The 17823-nt window shown below is 43.3% G+C and overlaps 1 protein-coding gene across 4 annotated transcripts in view; it reads left to right on the top strand.

Moving 5' to 3' along the window:
• The first annotated feature begins 426 nt into the window (after nucleotides 1–426).
• The window catches only part of caln1 (calneuron 1), a 44219-nt gene continuing 26822 nt past the window's right edge, over nucleotides 427–17823 (top strand). Inside the window, exons 1-3 of one of the 4 annotated variants that reach the window (XM_069710530.1) lie at nucleotides 427–956; nucleotides 8887–9008; nucleotides 16445–16588. In XM_069710530.1, the coding sequence (XP_069566631.1) occupies nucleotides 8894–9008; nucleotides 16445–16588 (259 nt within the window). In that variant the 5' untranslated portion in view covers nucleotides 427–956; nucleotides 8887–8893. Of the gene's footprint in view, nucleotides 957–1054; nucleotides 1141–2252; nucleotides 2685–8886; nucleotides 9009–16444; nucleotides 16589–17823 lie in introns of those variants that run through there. The other 3 variants (XM_069710529.1, XM_069710528.1, XM_069710531.1) reach the window with 3 other exon arrangements.

Raw genomic sequence — 17823 nt, 5'->3', positions numbered from 1 at the left:
CAGATTAGACTTTGTTATAATGAAAATGTAAGTTATTGGATCAAGAAGATACTGAACATCAACATCAACTGACCTCCTTTCACAGAAAATGCAGAAAATACTGGAATCAGAACTTTTGACATACAACCTTAAAACTAAACTGTTTGAGAATCAAGAGCAAATGAATGAAAGAAACAGCCTTCATAATTACTTTTCTTTTAATCAGCTATGAGGAGAAATGAAGTGTTTCCTGTTTATGATTGGTGGGCATTATTTTGAAATCGATAAATCTTATTTTGGCTGATGTGACACCGATTCACTTCTGAGATTTAGTGCACGGTATGAAACGCCTTGGATGAAATGAAATGGTTTTCAACGGTGCCGGTAGTTTCTCCGGTTGAAAACGACACAATGAACCGATTAAGGCAAACGCGTAAAAGCAGCCAATCCGCTGCTTTCCTTCGATTGCGTATTGATTTGGGTTGGAGAGTCTCCGTTGGCCATCGCGTGCTCTCATCAATCTTACCGACGCTCTGCATTTGTTGGTGTGGATCGGGACAACGGATCCGTGCACTTCAACGGTTTTCCTTCTTCTGATTACACCCCGTAGTCTGTGAAAATCAGTGGATACGACGTGGAAGCAGAGATTGGAAACACTGATGAGAGTTTGGCGAAAAGTGCAACTCGAATAAAAGCGCGATGCGCTGCTGGACTTCATCTTAGAGAAAGAAAAAAAAAAGAAGACGACAAACCAGCCGGTGTGACTTTTCATCTTTACTACCATGGGAAGAAATGACCGCGCTGCTTTGTCAAAATAAAGGAATAATTCACTGGTAACAGCAATCAACGGGATCATCAACGGGATCGATCGACGACGCTGATTGAAGAGTCCCTCTCAAGTCTCGAAACTGGATCCTACTGTGAGCATCGATTAACGAATTTGACTGATCGCCAGCAGACATCTAACACCCTCCAAAGTAAGTTGTGGGAATCGGGCGATAAATGACCTCCGTTAACGGCTCCGGCTTCGAGCTTGTTGTTTTGTGCGCGCCCCCGTCAGGCCCACACCTGTTGGAAAATGGCTCGGTCAAGACCCGCATGTCCTCTCCCGAGTCCGGTGTTCATCACTGCTGCAGATGGGAAATAGCTACTGTGGAGAATGTGAGAAGAAAGATGCTTTAAAATACGTCAATTTCATATTTCACTTTTCATTTTAATGACATTTCAAAGAGATCCATGTGTAGTTTCGGGCTTCACCATAAGCGTAAAGTTTTTATTTTCTAAATTGTATTTTACTGACGTTTAACCTGCAGATAAATCGTCTTACAAAGTCCTGCATTTCAGCTGCAGCTCTCAGACAAAGATACGCTTCGGCCTGCGTTTATTTCAACCCGCCGTCGATCATCAAGCAGCAGGAGATGAGCAGCGCAGCGCAGCGCGTCGGGGAGCGGTGGTGGTGGTGGTGGAGGTGGAGGTGGTGGTGGTGGCTGGTGGACGCGTCGGGGAGCGGTGGTGGTGGTGGACGCGTCGGGGAGCGGTGATGGTGGTGGACGCGTCGGGGAGCGGTGATGATGATGATGGTGGTGATGATGATGATGATGATGATGGCTGTTGGACGAATGTCGTTTCTGTCACACTGACGACAAGCAGCTCACAGGAAGTGCGCGTGTGTTGGGAGTCGATGTGATGTACAGGAGCCGTGAGGAGGCTCAGCACAGCTCTCACTGAAACCCCCCCCCCCCTCCAAATCACCATCACCACTACCAAGTCTCCCGTTGCATAGCGTCTGACGCGCGCGCGCTTCAGCGCCACACGGTGGCGCGCGCTCGCCCAAAGACGTGTGGCTCCGTGATCGGTGTTCACAGCACCCGGTGTTGACCTGCAGCACTGTGAGCATGTTCCTCAGGGATGCAAAAGGCTGCATGTAGTTTCCATATCACCATATCTGTCCATCTTCCTTCTTTTTCCACAGATCCCGTTTGTCTCTAATTCCATATTTGACTACCTGTCGGTTTTTTTCTTTTCTTTTTTTTCTTCATCTGCCTCTCACTTTCTTTTTGCCTCCCTCCTTTCCTCCCTCCCTTCCCTCCCTCCCTCCCTCCAGCCTCTCTGTGTTTTTGTGAGCACAGCCGCAGGCAGGCAGGGCTGAGTCTGTCATCGGGACTCACTAATGAGCCCTCCACTCTGTTCCCCATGTGGAGGAATGTTTGCACTGGAGAGTGAGAGAGAGCGAGAGGAAAGGGAGGGAGAGAGAAAGGGGGGGAGGTGGGGGGGGGAGTGTAGGGAGTGAGTAAGGAGCCAAGGAGTGGAGTGTGAGAGGAGCCGCCGTACCTGCTGCTCTCACTACTCAAATATTAACAGCGGATTTCTGGGAACTGATGCTGCTGCTGTGGGACGGGACCAAACTGTGGAGGCAGCTGGGCTCAGTGGTTCGTGGACAGGCGGAGTGCTGCTGTTGCTGCTGGAGGCACCGCTGCATGTAAGAGTGTGATGGAGGAGGAGGTCACCGAGCCCGATCCTCAGACGGTGGAGCCCCGCAGCATGCCGCCGCCGCCGCCGCCGCCAGGGACGCAATCGGAGGTAAACGGAGATTTGCCAGGCAACCCGTACCTGAGGGACGGGACGGTGGACGTGATGGAGAGTCCGGCGAGGGAGCCTGTTGTGCTGCAGTACCCAACGGAGTGCGATGCCAGCCTCCAGTGTGGGTAAGAATCAGCATAGAGACGGAGGAAGAGTCTGTTGCTGCAGGGACCGGCTGGTAATGTGTGCAGAGAGGTGGCACCTCCGTGGGACACTCCCGTCTCTCCTCTTACTTTGTGGAGCGTTGCAGTGACGGGTTGATGAATTGCCTTCGCGCCCAGTTGGTCGTGTTGTCTGCCCCGACTGCAAAGTGCACAGCGCCGGGAAGTCCTTTAACTATAAATTACTCTTTTGTGAAAAGTCCTGGCATCGTTTCGTTGATTGACAGGAATACCCGCCACATTATTTTTTTGCATTACAGGGACACATTTTCTCACATTTAGATTTGTTGTCTTTTGCAACTTGGTGTCATTTTACAAACCTGACGAACAGAAACAATTAGATTTATTGAAGGCAGATTAATCATGACTTGTGAGGTGGAACTCTTTGTTATCTCTTTGTTGTACAACGCTGTCAAAAGCTCACCGTGTTTACATGAATCCATATGAATGATAGCGGCTATCAGACGGCTGCAAGCTGCTTCACTACACGGAGACACGGTGAGACAGTCAGGACTGAAGTGTGACCAGAATACTAAACGTGTGACTCCATTTAAAAGGTTACACATCCAGAAATCTTCCTGTTTTTAGTTTTAATAGTGCTGTCGTTTCCTGAACTGGACATTTGTTTTATGCCAGCTGACTGTTACTGATGGAAAAATGATCAAACCGCTCTGATCTCTGGGTGGAAACTTTGTCAGTATTCTGCGAGTGGGGCACCGCCTCCACCTGTGATGTCACACCAGGTGTTTGTGCTTCGCCGTCACATCTCCGATAAGACTGCAATCAAAAAACATAATTGAAATGACGGAGAGCAGCGCGGAGACGTTAAACCTTCTGTGGGGATCTACCTTTCTTTTGTCATTACGGTTCAGCAGTTTTGCCTTGTGAAGGGGGGCGGTGGGGGGGGGGGAGGGGGGTTATGGAAATAACGATTCTTTTCTACCTTGAAAGGGAAATTCTAGCGTATTTAACTGAGGCTGGTTATTCTACATGCTCATCGACGTGTCGCTGTATCAGCGTCCTTTAGGAAGTTGATTTCATGGCCGGTGGCCGGTACACGATGTTCTGCTCGTGTTCCTCTATCAGCCGGTGGCTGTTGGCTGTTGTGCTGCAGGGTCTGATGTAAGAATTTGCCATCTGGCCTTCTTGTCATGCAGAAAGCTGTGAGCAAAGCTGTGGTCCTTTCATCAGGTTTCCCTCTTCGAGAGTCCAGCTCGAGAGCGGAGGACTGACTGGTTTGGCACGCCGGTGCGGTCATGATTCGATTAGTCATGTCTTAATAAAAGACCGAGAGGGTTGGAACTCAAAGAACCGCCTCAGTTATATGTTGAGTTAGTGAATAACAAGTTTCAATCATTAAGAGAAGAATTAGTAGAAATAATCTGTTTGATATATACTTGTACTCAAAGAGCTCCTTTTATCTGAGATGGTGTCTGTTCGGGATCATTTACACATTTATGACATGAATGACTCCTGAAAGGGAAGTGCATCATGTTTACATCGCAGCGCAGACCAATTCATTGTTTAATTTTTATTTCTATGCTCACCATCGTCTATTGAACATTTTTAGTTTTTGGCTTTTGGATGCCAATTTTGATTCTCGGAAATATTTAAGAAAACAAAAGAGCAATCTGAAATTAAAGCGTTTGTTTCAGCGTCCGGATCCTGATCGGGTCACGACAGCTCCATCCTGGAGGTTACTGTGACACCAACTGTTGATGGACACAAAAAGTTCACAGAGACAATTCAGTTCTTTGAGGACATGCGGCATTGTGATGGCAGCGGCCACTTACTGCTTCTTCCTTTTGGATCGAAGGTCTCTGATTAGTCATATCATCTTTTGTCTTATCCTTGAAGAGTCAGGACAAGTAGTGCGTTCCCTGTAAGGCATGCGCTCAGGTTTAGTGGAGGTGGTTTTATTTATGTCTCTGCTGTAATTGGGTTCATTTTTGCTGAGACCCACTCTTAACAACTCCGGAAAAGACTTAAAAGTATTATAATGATGCAGTATCAGATTATCTTCTGTCAAGTCACCATGAAATAGTTTATTTCTGTGGGACTGGAAGTATATTTGGACAGAGAACAAGGCTGTAAATGCTCTGAATGGTTTTTATTTTCTCAAGGTCTGGTCTGGTATAATCTGATCAAGATCTCTTTTAAAAATCTTGTTTAAATTGAAGATGCTTTAGTTTGTACTTTTTTTTTTTTTTTAACTATTCTTTGACTTATAAATCCTGAATGCTCATTTGCTTTTATCTGTGAGAAATAAGAAAATTGCACCATTTAAAACTCTTTTTCTGAATTGTTTACTTTCCGTATGCACCTCTAAAACAATACATCCATGAACTGCTGAAGGTCCACGATGGTGTGGAAACACATTTGGGTTTAAAGGTGGAGCTCGGGGAAACGGCAGAGCGACAGCTCATCCCGGTGATTAAACGCCGGAGGACCAATCACAGCGAGTGCAACCATCAACAGTGGAGTCGATTCAGGAACTGTCGTCGAGCCGGACACCGACTCCCGACTCACTCGCTGACTGAAAGTCGCTTTGTGAAACGGCAGCGATGATGGCCTCCACCTCATGTCAGATCGGAGTTACTATCCAATAAAACCAGGTTAGGTTTCATCTGCTTTTAGAGTCAAGTCGTGTGTGATTTGACAGATTCTTGAGTTGTTCTTGCCGGACTGCGTGTACAGCACGACTAAAACTGAAATAACTAACTGAAATAGTTAGTTGATTAATTGCTTAATGTTGTTGAGCATCTGGTGCTTTTCTCAATTAGAGGTTCTTGTTAATTGAACTCACTGAAGACGTTCGTTTGGATTGTGATGAGATGGTGTGATGATATTTTAGAGAATAAACAATTGATCATTGAAATCAGTTTTGGACATTGAAACCAGTTATTAGTTGCATCTCTTTTGCAAGGAGGAGCGTTTGTGTCCTCAAAGAGTTGGAGATGCAGAATTCATCCGAGCAGCCGGCTCAGTAAAAATAGCGAGGCACCATCCACTGATTTTTATCTCAAGTTATTTCTACGGTTCAGTTTTATCAGACAATCTAAATATCAACTTCCTAAATCCTCTCCTCCTTTTCCTATTAAACTGCTACATCCTAGCATGCCGTGAATAGCGATTAGATGAGGGGAAAGCTGTGGTCTCCATTGAGGTTTCATGCATCACTTCCTCATTTAAGGGATCAGTGCACGTTGCTCTGTTCAAAAAGTGCAAGTTAGCTCAAGCTTGATCAATTTCATCCTGGGTAATGATGCCGAAGGCCGTGAACGGCTCGGTTCCACACTGTCTTCTGAAGGACTTCGAGATCCGGGGTTTTACGGTTTCAGCACATTATCTCACAATTCATCTTCTGCATTAATAAACATTATATCCTCGTGAGATATTACACTCAAGTATGGCGGTAAAATGTTATAACTTGTTAATGTACCGTCCACTTATACGGTTGTTAGTGCTGTCAGATTTAAAAAAAAAAAAAAAATTGTATCTTTGCTTCAAAGCAGCAAATGGTCATGTCGTTAAATTTGATTGGAAGATGCTCAGCTCGTTGAGGGTTGAAGAGTCCGAGCGTGAATGAGGGTTCTGCTGGAATAATGAGTCTCCCCACAAATCAACAGGCACCTACAGTAAATCTCACCCAAATCACTGCTATTAAAAAACGACCACATGAGGAGACCGGAGTGGCCGACCGAGTATTGGCAGAGATGGTTTTGGCAGAAGCCAATCAGCAGTGAGAAGACGTGTCAGTTGTAACGTGTGAATTCTCAAGCTGATTTAAAACAACGAATCCCAACACTGATTTTAGACGCTCAAACTAACTAACTGTCCGGCCAACCATTTAAAACCCATCTTACTCCTAAACGGTTGAGTTTTAAAGTTCATTCTACACCACAAAGCTTTTGAGAAAATAACGTCGGAGCAGTGAAGAGCGAGAAGGTGTTTCTGACTTCCTCCCACCGTCCAAACACACGCGTGCGACGTGGATTGATGATTTCCAAGTTGTCCGTAGGTGTGAATGTGAGTGGTTGTTTGTCTTTCCGTGTTGACCCCGTGATGGACCGGGATGCCTGTCCAGAGTGAACTTCAGCCAAAGTCAGCTGGGACAGGCTCCAGTTCCCGTTCAGGATACAGACAGAGTTTGAGTGGACGGATGGATGTCACTACACGGTCCATTCACAAAGAGACAACTCGTAAAGTGACTTTGTGGTGAGAGCCTCATTATGGTCAAAACATGTTCCGTTGATTTCCTGATCAGTTTGTTTCAGCACTATTCTGAATATTCCTGTCGTTAAATGAAATGTAAGCACGTCCATCAGACAGATGTAACCGAGTTCAAATCAAATATTCCTCTCTAAAGCGGGAGATTTACGTCGTTTTTGAATTCCAGTACATCTGACTTATCTACAAGTGCAGTCCTTCACAACAAAACATCCTGGCTCTTGTAACTGAAATGCATGTCTGCCTTCTTCTTAGAGCTGGTTTGTGGGAGCGTTTAGTCGGATAAAAAGATTACTTAAGCATGCAAAGGCTTCAGAAACGTGAGAAAACTCCCAATGAAAGCCAGACATTTCCTCCACGCACCGAGCGAGTGGTCGTCTTGAAGTGTACGTGGAGTCTGTCGCTGCAGGCTAAATCACGCCGATCAATATTTCTTCAAGCAACACAGATTCAGGACAGCGTACTTCTGTGTCAAACAGCTGACGATATATCTGTTTGGCTCCTAACGTAATCTGGAAAGAGCGATGGTTGTAATATTCAAAATGACAGCTGAGAAATGATTGAATAATTGATGAATAAGGAAATGAAAAATCCTGACATTGTGAGCAAGAAAAGGCTGGTGTAATAAACGTAGCAGCAGACGTCTTGATTTGCACGCTTATTAAACTGACAAACAAGAAATATGCATTGACCAGTTTTAAATTGTGAGCTAACAGATGGCTGGTCGCTCCGAGTAGAGAAATACAGCCATTGTTTTGGATATATTTCAAAATTATGCCTCAACAAAAGAGAAAAAAATAAATAAATGCATGTTTTATGAAATATTGCCCAGATATCACAAAATAATGTTGGGTTTTTTTTAATATAAAAGTTAGAAGAGATTCCCTTAAAGGTTTTCTTTCATACTCAAATTGATTTTCTGTAATCAGATAATCAACGCATGACAGTTGTTGTTGTTTTTTCACAAAGTTTTATTTAAATCTCTATGCATGTTGCCAATTTGCCAAAACAAACAATTTTAGCCAAGTACCCAGGCAGTCATCAGTTCCTCTAAGGCATGAGTTGGGAAACTTTTCAAATGAATAAACTGACTGCTTAATTTGTTTGTTTGTTTGTTTGTGCTTTCTCAGTAATAAGAGCACTTCGGGAGGAAATTGGCAACAGAGTACTTTTAAGAATTAGACTTGCATATTTGTTAGTCTTTTTTTAGCAAGCTGCTGTGAAAGCCTGCACGCCAACTTGTAAGTAAATTGTAACTGAGACTTGCATGACTCGGCAGTATTGACGTAAAGCTCAACTGTTGAAAGAGGCAAATTCATCGAAGAACCAGTTATTCAGTGGAGAGTTAACTATTATCTTGGCCCATTTTAAACTCCTCATTCTGTTTCAGAAGAGACTCCTCAAAGTGCTCATCTAGATGAAATCTGATGAGAATAGAAAGGACGAATCACCCACATCTCTCTGCACCATGTGATCTTATTTTTCCCTTCCTTTGCCCTTGGGCTTCAATTTATTAAATAATGAATTGCCTCCAACTCATTTCCACATACAGTGCGCGCGCACACACACACACACACACACACACACACACACACACACACACACACACACACACACACACACACACACACACACACACACACACACACACACACACACACACACACACACACACACACACACACACACACGTGTCCACTACATTTACCTGTAGTTATACGAGTCTGCCTCACTGTATGCATTTCCATTTAGAGTTCTGCTTCATTTATGGATCTCGTTGTGATGTTAATTTCTTTCAGCTTTACCAATTTAAAAAATTGACAAATCATCTTCTGAAATCACCATGAAACGTCACACGTGGGAGTTCCTGTCTTTCAGAGCGCGTGTAATGTGGGATAAGTTTGAATTCTAACCGTGTCCTCCTGTCGTGTCTCAGGGAGAAGATGCCGTTCCACCATGTGACGGCGGGCCTCCTCTACAAAGGGAACTACCTGAGCCGCTCGCTGTCCGACAGCGACAGCGACGTGCTGGCCAGCATCTCCGTTGAGGAGCTGCACGGTAAGACTTCACGATGATTCATGTTCATGGGAAGTGATCGGTCTGCTGCGTCTCGTCCTTCGACCCCCGAAAACCGCCGGCACCATTTTTTTTCTTCAGTGCAGATGATATTTTAAAGTCTACTGTAACCTGGCGAAGCCAAAGGAATCTGTTTCAAGACATTGCACGTGTTTAGTAGCATCTCAGGGCGTTCATGCATATCTATAGATCCTCCATCTATAGTGCATTTCCTAGAAAGAAACAGTATATGTGCGGTAACACAAGTTCTGCTCTACAGTGCAAAAAAAAAAGACAACTGAATGAGACTAAAATACTTTGACCTGGAAAATATGGTGCTGCATACAAATGAGTGTAAACTCACTGCAGCTTTATGTTTAGTTCCACTTCATGCCAGCTTGAGGAGGCTGTGGAACTGAAAAAAAAACAGTTCGCAAAAGTTAAAGGACAACATTGGCTGCATTTGGAAATGTTTACTGACAAACAAAGCTTCAAGGAGGTTTGGGATTCTGCATTTATGCAACGTTTTCTTTTTTCATTTAAAAGAAAACACGTTGCAGAACTCCAAACCTACGTGGAGCTTTTGTTCACATTTCCAGTTACTTCCAAAATAAATCCACAAATCACACGACGGCCGGTCAAAAAAAAAAAAAAAAAGGCAACTAAACGGGTTTTGTTTTTAAAGGCAGGTGCTGATCCGGCTTGGTTTTATGGTCAGTAATGTTTTCAAGAGAATACAGCGCTGCAGAAACCAGCAGCATCATCCTCATGTGAGCCAACAAAACACAGCAGTGCATTATTCCCCACATATCTTATCACACCGGGAGCGTTTGCAGTCTGCTGGCATCTCTCTCTCTCTCTCTCTCCCTCTCTGAGGGTGTGTTCATGAAGCCTTTGTTTTGGAGTCTGTCTGAGAGTAATCACCCCGGCCTGCACAACGCAAACCTGATCAATAACAGGCTGCTGGAGTCAGCAGTGGCAGTCTCACAGGTAGCAAACAAACTAGACCCCCGCAGACCTCGGAAATTTTCATCCATTGATGCAACATTAAGCTGCCGGCTGGAAAATTGGCAGCACGGCGCACGGTAATAGTCAGATACTCCGTCAGGGTCGAGTTTTAATATGCATGAAGGAATTTGCAAAGTATAAATTCCTTATTCCTGTTGCAATGGGTTTGTGTTGTTCAGTGAATAGGACATAACTTGTGGTCCTCATGAGGTTCTTTTAAAAACACTGAGTGACTAACTGAGGCCTGTCGACACTCTAATTACTGTATTATTATTTACCGTACGCTGCTGCTGGATGATTGATAGTTTCACAGTAGTCTCTAGTTTGGATAGTTGGAGGCAGTGGAAGGAGAAATGAGTCATTCTGCGTTTTGGTCTTCTGACACCAAGGCCTTTTCTGATTGGTCAGAGCATAGATATCAAGCACATTATAGTTTTAGTGATTTCCACAACAAGTGTCCATGAATGCAATTAGAAAACATATAAAAAGCAGCTTTTTTTTTTTATAATCACAAAATGTTATTTTCCTTTTTTTAAGGTAATCTAATGAATATTGTTTGGAGATCCATGATTACAGGACAAACGGGGATTGTTTGTGATTCATATTAATTGGAGATCCATTTTTAGCAGTACAGATTAAAAGAAGTTTCGTGCCTTTGCTGCGCTCACTCAACAGAAACTTTGCACTTTTGTAATGTCCCATGAATTAAGATGGAAACTGGAAACGTTTTTATCTTAATGGTTTTTTTTTTTTTAAAGACACAATGGTGAAAAAACTTTGATGTCACGTGCAAATTCTATTACAGAACTAGTGCTGTTTTAGGGGCAAATGATAGTCGCACCAAATTTTAATCTGACTTTTGACTCTTTTGATGACATTTCCACACAGAATTATATATAAAATGTGTCCTGGAACAGTATTTAGTTCCACTGACATGTAAATCAGCATTTTTGGATAGAACCTCATTTTTGTAAATAAAGAAAATATACTTGCTATTCCATAAATCTGTAAACATACACGGTAACGGGTTTCCAGTGATTCAGAGGATTGTAACCAGCAGTGTGACGACAACCTGTGTCGAGTGTTTTGCGCTTTCAAACGTTTTCCTAATAACACTAGACAAAAACAGATCATTTCAACACACACAGTTTTCATGTGGTTCTGATAGAAATAGCCTCACGTGTCCATTTTTAGATGTGATTAGAAACTCTTATGCTGCATGTCTTCCCCGGTTCACCTTCCACTTCCTGCACATTCAACACTTCTGCTTCACAGTATTTAAATAGGCAATTTACTGTATTTGTCCAGCGCCATTAAAAAACCTTCGACGCTGGGCTGAGCTGTCGTCTGGCTGCCAGACTGGAATCAGTCAGCTGCTGCGCTTTTATTTTTTTTATTTTTTTGCTAATGTCTCCTCTCTCTTGAGAAGCTTGTGTTGCCTGCTGGGATGCATACAGACAGCAGCAGGCCCTGGAGTGTTTCTCGCGGTATGGATAATGCTGCAGTGTTTTACATACGTCAGTCATTCGGAGACGGCCGGCTGCATCGATCGTATCTCGTTCGTTCGTTCGTTCGCAGCTTCGGAGGAAACGAAGGCGACTTTGTGACCAACTTCAACTGCAAAACCGTGATTTTAGTTTTTGTGAAAATTAAAGTTATAGTCAAGGAAATATATTGACATTTATTTATATCGCCACTAACGCCGGTCGTCTAGGCAACACTGTTGAAGAGTGACTGTTTCCTGACCTGTGTTTTCTCTCCACACGGTGCCTGCGTGTTTGAGTACACGCTTTAAACTACAGTACAGGGCGTGTAAATATCCTTTGGAGGATGTCGGGCTGGGACTTATTTCTTTGAAACAGAATACACAAGATGATCCGCCGTGAACATAAATGGACTTGTTGCCTCCAGAGCCGCTGCTCTGTGTTTCAGGAGCGCTGCTGTCACTCAACTTGGTTTGAGCGTGTTGTTTCTTTTTCTTGTGCAACCTTCCTCACTATTCCCTGAAAGTAGTGGACCAACTTCATCACAATTGTGACTGTTCATTGTTTTTATTTTCGCAGCTGTTATTAATTTATTCATGTGGTCGGTTCCGTATCATAAAGTCTCTTCGTAGGTTTGTTCCAGAGATGCTCTGGAAGCAATTTCTACACTTCTGGCACCTCCCTACTTAGTTTCAGGGCAGATCGTTTTGTCTCTCTCATTATGTAAATCCAATCACCTTTATGCCTTTTATGCTCTTTGATATGTTGTTAGAGTCAAGCTGAGTAAAGTTTCATAATCTTGTTGTTTCCGGAAAGAACAAAACGAGCTGTTATTGCAAAGATAAAATGTCACATTTAATGAGTGAGAGTAATTTAGAGGCTGTGAAGTTTCACTAAATTGAACATAATTTCTGTTTAAAAGCTCCTGCCAACAAATAACTCTTGATAAAGATATTAAAATGTTGTTTACATAATATAAATGCCAAATATAGACATAAAGAGGTCAGTAAATAACATCAAGTTCTTGTTTGTTCAGTGCGCTATTTCCTTATTTGTTTGTTGTGCTGTTTCTGAGGGATGATGTTGCTGGGTGAAGTTGGTACTTTACATCCAGCCAACAAACTTTGGTTACCTTTGTGAATTTAGGGAAAACTTAGGACGTCTCTCTGCAAGTTTTATGCAAATCAAATTTTAACTGCATCTGTGATCTCAGGCCAGCACGAGTAGACGTTACTCAGAACGTAAATTGGTTCAAAAGATGGCACACCAGGACATGAATGCATTTTTAAACGCATTTAGTTTGATTAAATATTCATGTTAAATTGAGCTATTTTCACCAAGTATGTTTTTAGGGGTTGTTGTTCTTATACTCTACAGTATGTTATAATTATTCTGGTTCCAGTAACCGGACCGACAAAGTAGTAGCATCTAGACACATTATCCCCAGTGGTACTCCAGGGGGATTTCCAATAGACTTCACAGTACAAAAAGAAAAGGAAAAAAAAAAAAAGTAGTAGTCCTGGAGCAAGATCTAAAATAGGCTGCTTTATTAAATGTTAAGTGAAAGGCTTGCAGAAGAAATCCTTCCTAGTTGGCACGTGTGCTCTTCTTTCATAGAGCATGCTGAGCTAGACCAGACGGCAGGAAGCCGACGGGTTGGCGTGAGTCTGTTCAGCCCACCAGCGCTGAGCTTCCCCCTGAAGCATAGAGGGAGAAGAAACAGGGTTTCCAACATCATCTCCATATAAACAACAGTTCCCACCTGGCAGGTTGTGTGTCTGGACTTCCTGCAGAACTGCTACCTTATAGTGAAGCTACTGGTTTGTACAATCAGAACCAGGCAGACCGGATCTCTAAACCTTCAATCGACAACATGTCTCCGGGGGGGGGGGCTGTCCAGGGTGCTGACGGTGTTATTCCTTCTCCTCAGTCACACTGGGATGTCACAACACCTTAAGTACTCACCAATACGGCGCCATAGCAACGCCGCGCTCATCTGAAATGGAGCGTCGGTGTTAAAGATGCTGAGGAGTCATTTAAACGTTGGTCTGATGTTATTACGCCTACAAAGTTTTTCCATTTCACAAATAGAGACACGTAAATATAAACAACCGCACGGCGTTCTGCTGTTGAGGATACAGCAGTAAGATATTTTAATTCAAACGGTAGATTTGGCAATATGAAGACCCGTTTGACTTTTTACATCACGCACTTTGAATACGTCCAATAATCCCACAATCCTCAGCAGGTGTTTCTATCCAAATAAAAACAACAACAATGAAAACTCTCCCCAGATATAAATCAAGCTCATCATGATCTATTCAACATAAAACAATATACTTAATGGAGACCACTGCATATACACATAACGTAATAATGCTATTTTATTCCACAATACGCAGCTCGGCGTCCTGAACCACAACGTCTCATCATGTTTGTTGCTTGCAGTTTGTCGGCTCGGTGCTGAAGCTCCAGCAGCGGTTCCAGCTGTGAGTCTGTCAATGCCGAGCATCAGTGCTGCATCCCAGCGGTCAGGCAAGCAGAGTGCATAATTCAAGTAAAGCGACATCAGTCATTCAAGCATACGCACAACACGCACATGCTCACGTAGACGGTAAACATTACGAAGGCACAACCAGGATACAAAACGAGACAAAAATCGACCGCTTCCGATCCCGTTCCATGGAAGTGGGTATTTATTAGGATTAGTATTTTATTTGTGCAAAAAATATTGCTGTGTCAAATGTCAGGTGTTCAGTTGGCAGCTCAGTATTTTCCCAGACGGACGGGAGCACTTGTGCATGAAATAGAGCGAATTATTCCAACATACAGACGCAATCCCAGCGTTGTTATTCTGTTCCAACGAGCTCCAGACAGGAAAGCGCTTCACAAAGGCTCGACTCGCTGATACATTTATTTATGAGACACTCATTTCAATGCCTGCAAAGTAATCCGTGTGCCTTTGATGTGACGGTTTGTTAGCGTTCGTGTGTTTTCATTCTGGAAAATACGATCTGTAAAACAGAGCTTTGGGTTGTTGCAAATGAGGATGTGGTCTTTAGGTGCGCTGATTCAGCAGCCAACAGCACGCCATGTTCCTTTATATCTACAGTCGGTACTTAACACAGTCAAAACAATCTGCTCGACGTAATGACACGATTCATAATTCACGCTCCATTTACGCTTTGTTGGTTCAGAATCTCGGCAGAACGGCAGATAATAAGATGATTGATGGGCTTATTATTGGATGTTTTTGCTCCAGATTGGCAATTCTGTTTTCAAGCAGTCACAAAATGCTGTTAGTGTGTTTGTTCTCTGAAAAAACAAAAACAAAACAATCAACAGAAACACATTTCCGTTCAGTTACGATGGATTTTTCTGTTTTTTGTAGTGTCGTACTGTTTCATTGTTTTTGTGTATTTATTTAGATGTGCATTACAAAAAATGATTTGCACTTGTCAAATATAAATTTTGTATTGAATTTTAAATCTGGGATGTGCCAGTTTTTGTTGCTGTTGGATCTAAAACTTGCAGAAAGGTTTGGTCTATGTCCTTCATATATCCCTTGAAGAAAAAACCTGCGCGGTTCCCGGGAAGGATGAAGTGTGGAATTATTCAGGGATCGACAGTGTGCTCACGCATGTCACGCAGTCGCAGTGTTCCTCAGAGAAGTGACATTTCACCTCCATTTAAAAGCACCAGATGCCCGTCGTCTCTCCCACTTCTCTTACCGTACATCCTCTCCGCTACGTAGGCACACTTATGAAATACGCATTCATTGAAGCGGAGCGAAGCCGGCCGACGCCTCGGTGACACGTTGAGCCGCCGGTCAACCAGCTGCTGACGAATGTGTCGAAGTGAGCAGTTTCTGTTTCTGATCTGAGAATCTGTCTGTTTTGGTAAAACGTGATCACATTCAGGTTAAAACACAATCTGGACCAAATTAATTTACTATTTAATGACTTTGATCTGCGCTGATGTTGCTGAAAATGAAACGTCTCGTGTTTCATGATGTGACTGGTCACTCGCTTACACCCGTTGTTCTCCCGTCTGTAAATGAACAGTTTTATCTTGAAATGGTGCTAAATCAGTCACCAGTTCTGCAAAATATTGTGAGGAAAACATCATAAAGCATTATGAGATGTAAAAGCAGTCCTCCACCTGTTGTTCATTAACAACAGCACAAACTACACTGTAAAAAATGATCATTGAGCTAAATCTTCATGGCAATGAGTCCCAACAGAAGCTGAATATTATGTATGTATTATGTTCCTGTAATTTAGCTTTCATGCAGTTGTGATATTTTTAATGGGCATTGAAGTAAAATATGATAAAAATGTAGTAACCTGGATGTCACACAATTAAATGTGGAAACAGATAATATGCCCCATAAGCAACTCTTATTCCTCCAACTTACTAATGTTGCTTTTGGATTTTCAGCTGAAAGATGAAAAATATATAGTGTACAATATGAACTGAACAAGAGCTCACGGGGAACAGACTGAAGGGGAATGTGACAGATTAAAAACGAGCCGAGGTGCCGGCGGCTGTGACAGAAAGGTGGAGAAAATGAATCGATGGCTGGAATTGATCTCGTTAAGTTGAGGCAGCGGTGCGAGACCGATCGCATGACGCGCCGCCCGAAGCGAGGTCAGACGGGAAGAGAGGGAGAGAAGAAAGGTAAAGAAAGGTGTGCAGAGGACAATGAACGGGGGGGGGGGGGCAGTGCCAACTCACTTCATCAAAAGTGGGAATTCAAAGTCACGAGAGGGGAATCGCCCCAAAAAAAACCCGGAATAACAAAGTTGTCTGGCAGATGAATCCACATATCGCTGTGAAATGAACACGCGTTTACCTTTCTACAAATCGGAAGCGGGAGGGGACGAGCGTCGTTTGTAAATGCTGAGTCGGGATTATTATTTTTTTCTCTCCTGTTTGTCTTGGCAGAGATACGGGAGGCGTTTAAGGTTCTGGATCGTGACGGGAACGGGTTCATTTCCAAGCAGGAGTTGGGTATGGCCATGCGGTCTCTGGGGTACATGCCAAGTGAAGTGGAGCTGGCCATCATCATGCAGAGACTAGACATGGACGGTGAGTCACGTGTGCTTGTACACACACACACACACACACACACACACACACACACAAATGTTCTGTGCACTGCAGGATGGGTTCCTGGCCTCATGCGGTACATCATGCACAGACATAAAAGTGTCTGAAAGTAGATATCTGAAAGTGATGTCGCAACATGAATGAATAAATCTGCGAGATAATAAAATGTTTGGGGAAAGTTGGCGTTCGGTCGCTCAGCCAGAACAAACGAAACGCTACGATATCGACGCATTCACAGGCGACGGCGTCTGCGTTAACTGTGACTGACGTTTCATAACCGGCCGACATTTAAAGATGTATAAGGCGAGAATGGGAAAATGCAAATGGGAGGAAAAAAAAAAAATCCAATTCTTCATGCCGTTATCACCGTCTTTGATAAATGTTGTTCAGTTTTACTGCGGAGAGGGAAATACTGTCAATGTTCAAGGCTGAATATTAAAAGTTTAAGAAGTTGTACTTCCTTTATTCCTCTTCTGACTCACCCGCCTCAGGATCTCAGGAGACTCGAGCTGCTTTTATGCCTGAAGGACGGATGTTGTTGTAGCATCTGCTACAACTGGAAGAAGCAGGCGAGGCTACTTTCAGATCTGACAAAGGTCACGCAGGCTTTTGTCTCCGGAAGTCTGTGACGAGTAACGCTCTTCATTTATTTATTCACTTGGATGTCATTTATCTTTCTGGCTCTGCGTATTTAATCTGAATTTGTCCGAGTTGTGCTTAAATGACCCGAGTCAGCTTGTTAGTTTTGATGAATATCTTCATGAAAATACTGGACTTTTAGTTCATGTTGGTGGCGTTGAATCTGAAGGTCGGCTGAATGCCAAGCGAGGTCTTTATATTCGTTAATTTCGAAGAATTTCTTTTCAATAAAGACGGCTCGGTCGGTAATTTGCCGGCCGAGAGAGGCTTTTTATATCCAAAGAATCTCACTGATTTACAAGATGGAGCGGGAGAACAAACACGGTGTGGATCGATTGGCCTACGAGATGCAGCCAGATGCAGCTGACCGGGCAGGTGGTGTTTCCATATAAAGGCTGCGGCTATTATTGGCTATAAACGTGGAACGACAGTTCCTGCCCACCGCCGGTAATAAATCAGACACGGTGACGCACGTTGTAACCCGACCTCACGCAGATCAGATCAATGAGAGTATGATGAGATGAAAAATCCCTTTGTAGTACATCACTAGACTACAGCAAAAAAAAACTAAAAAC

This window comes from Brachyistius frenatus, unplaced genomic scaffold (genome assembly GCF_029030835.1).
Source record: "Brachyistius frenatus isolate BFR_SWC_R1_liver_20210118 unplaced genomic scaffold, ASM2903083v1 Contig_92, whole genome shotgun sequence".
Taxonomy (NCBI): domain Eukaryota; kingdom Metazoa; phylum Chordata; class Actinopteri; family Embiotocidae; genus Brachyistius; species Brachyistius frenatus.
Note: the sequence above shows the minus strand (reverse complement) of the source record. Positions and strands in the feature narration are given on the sequence as shown.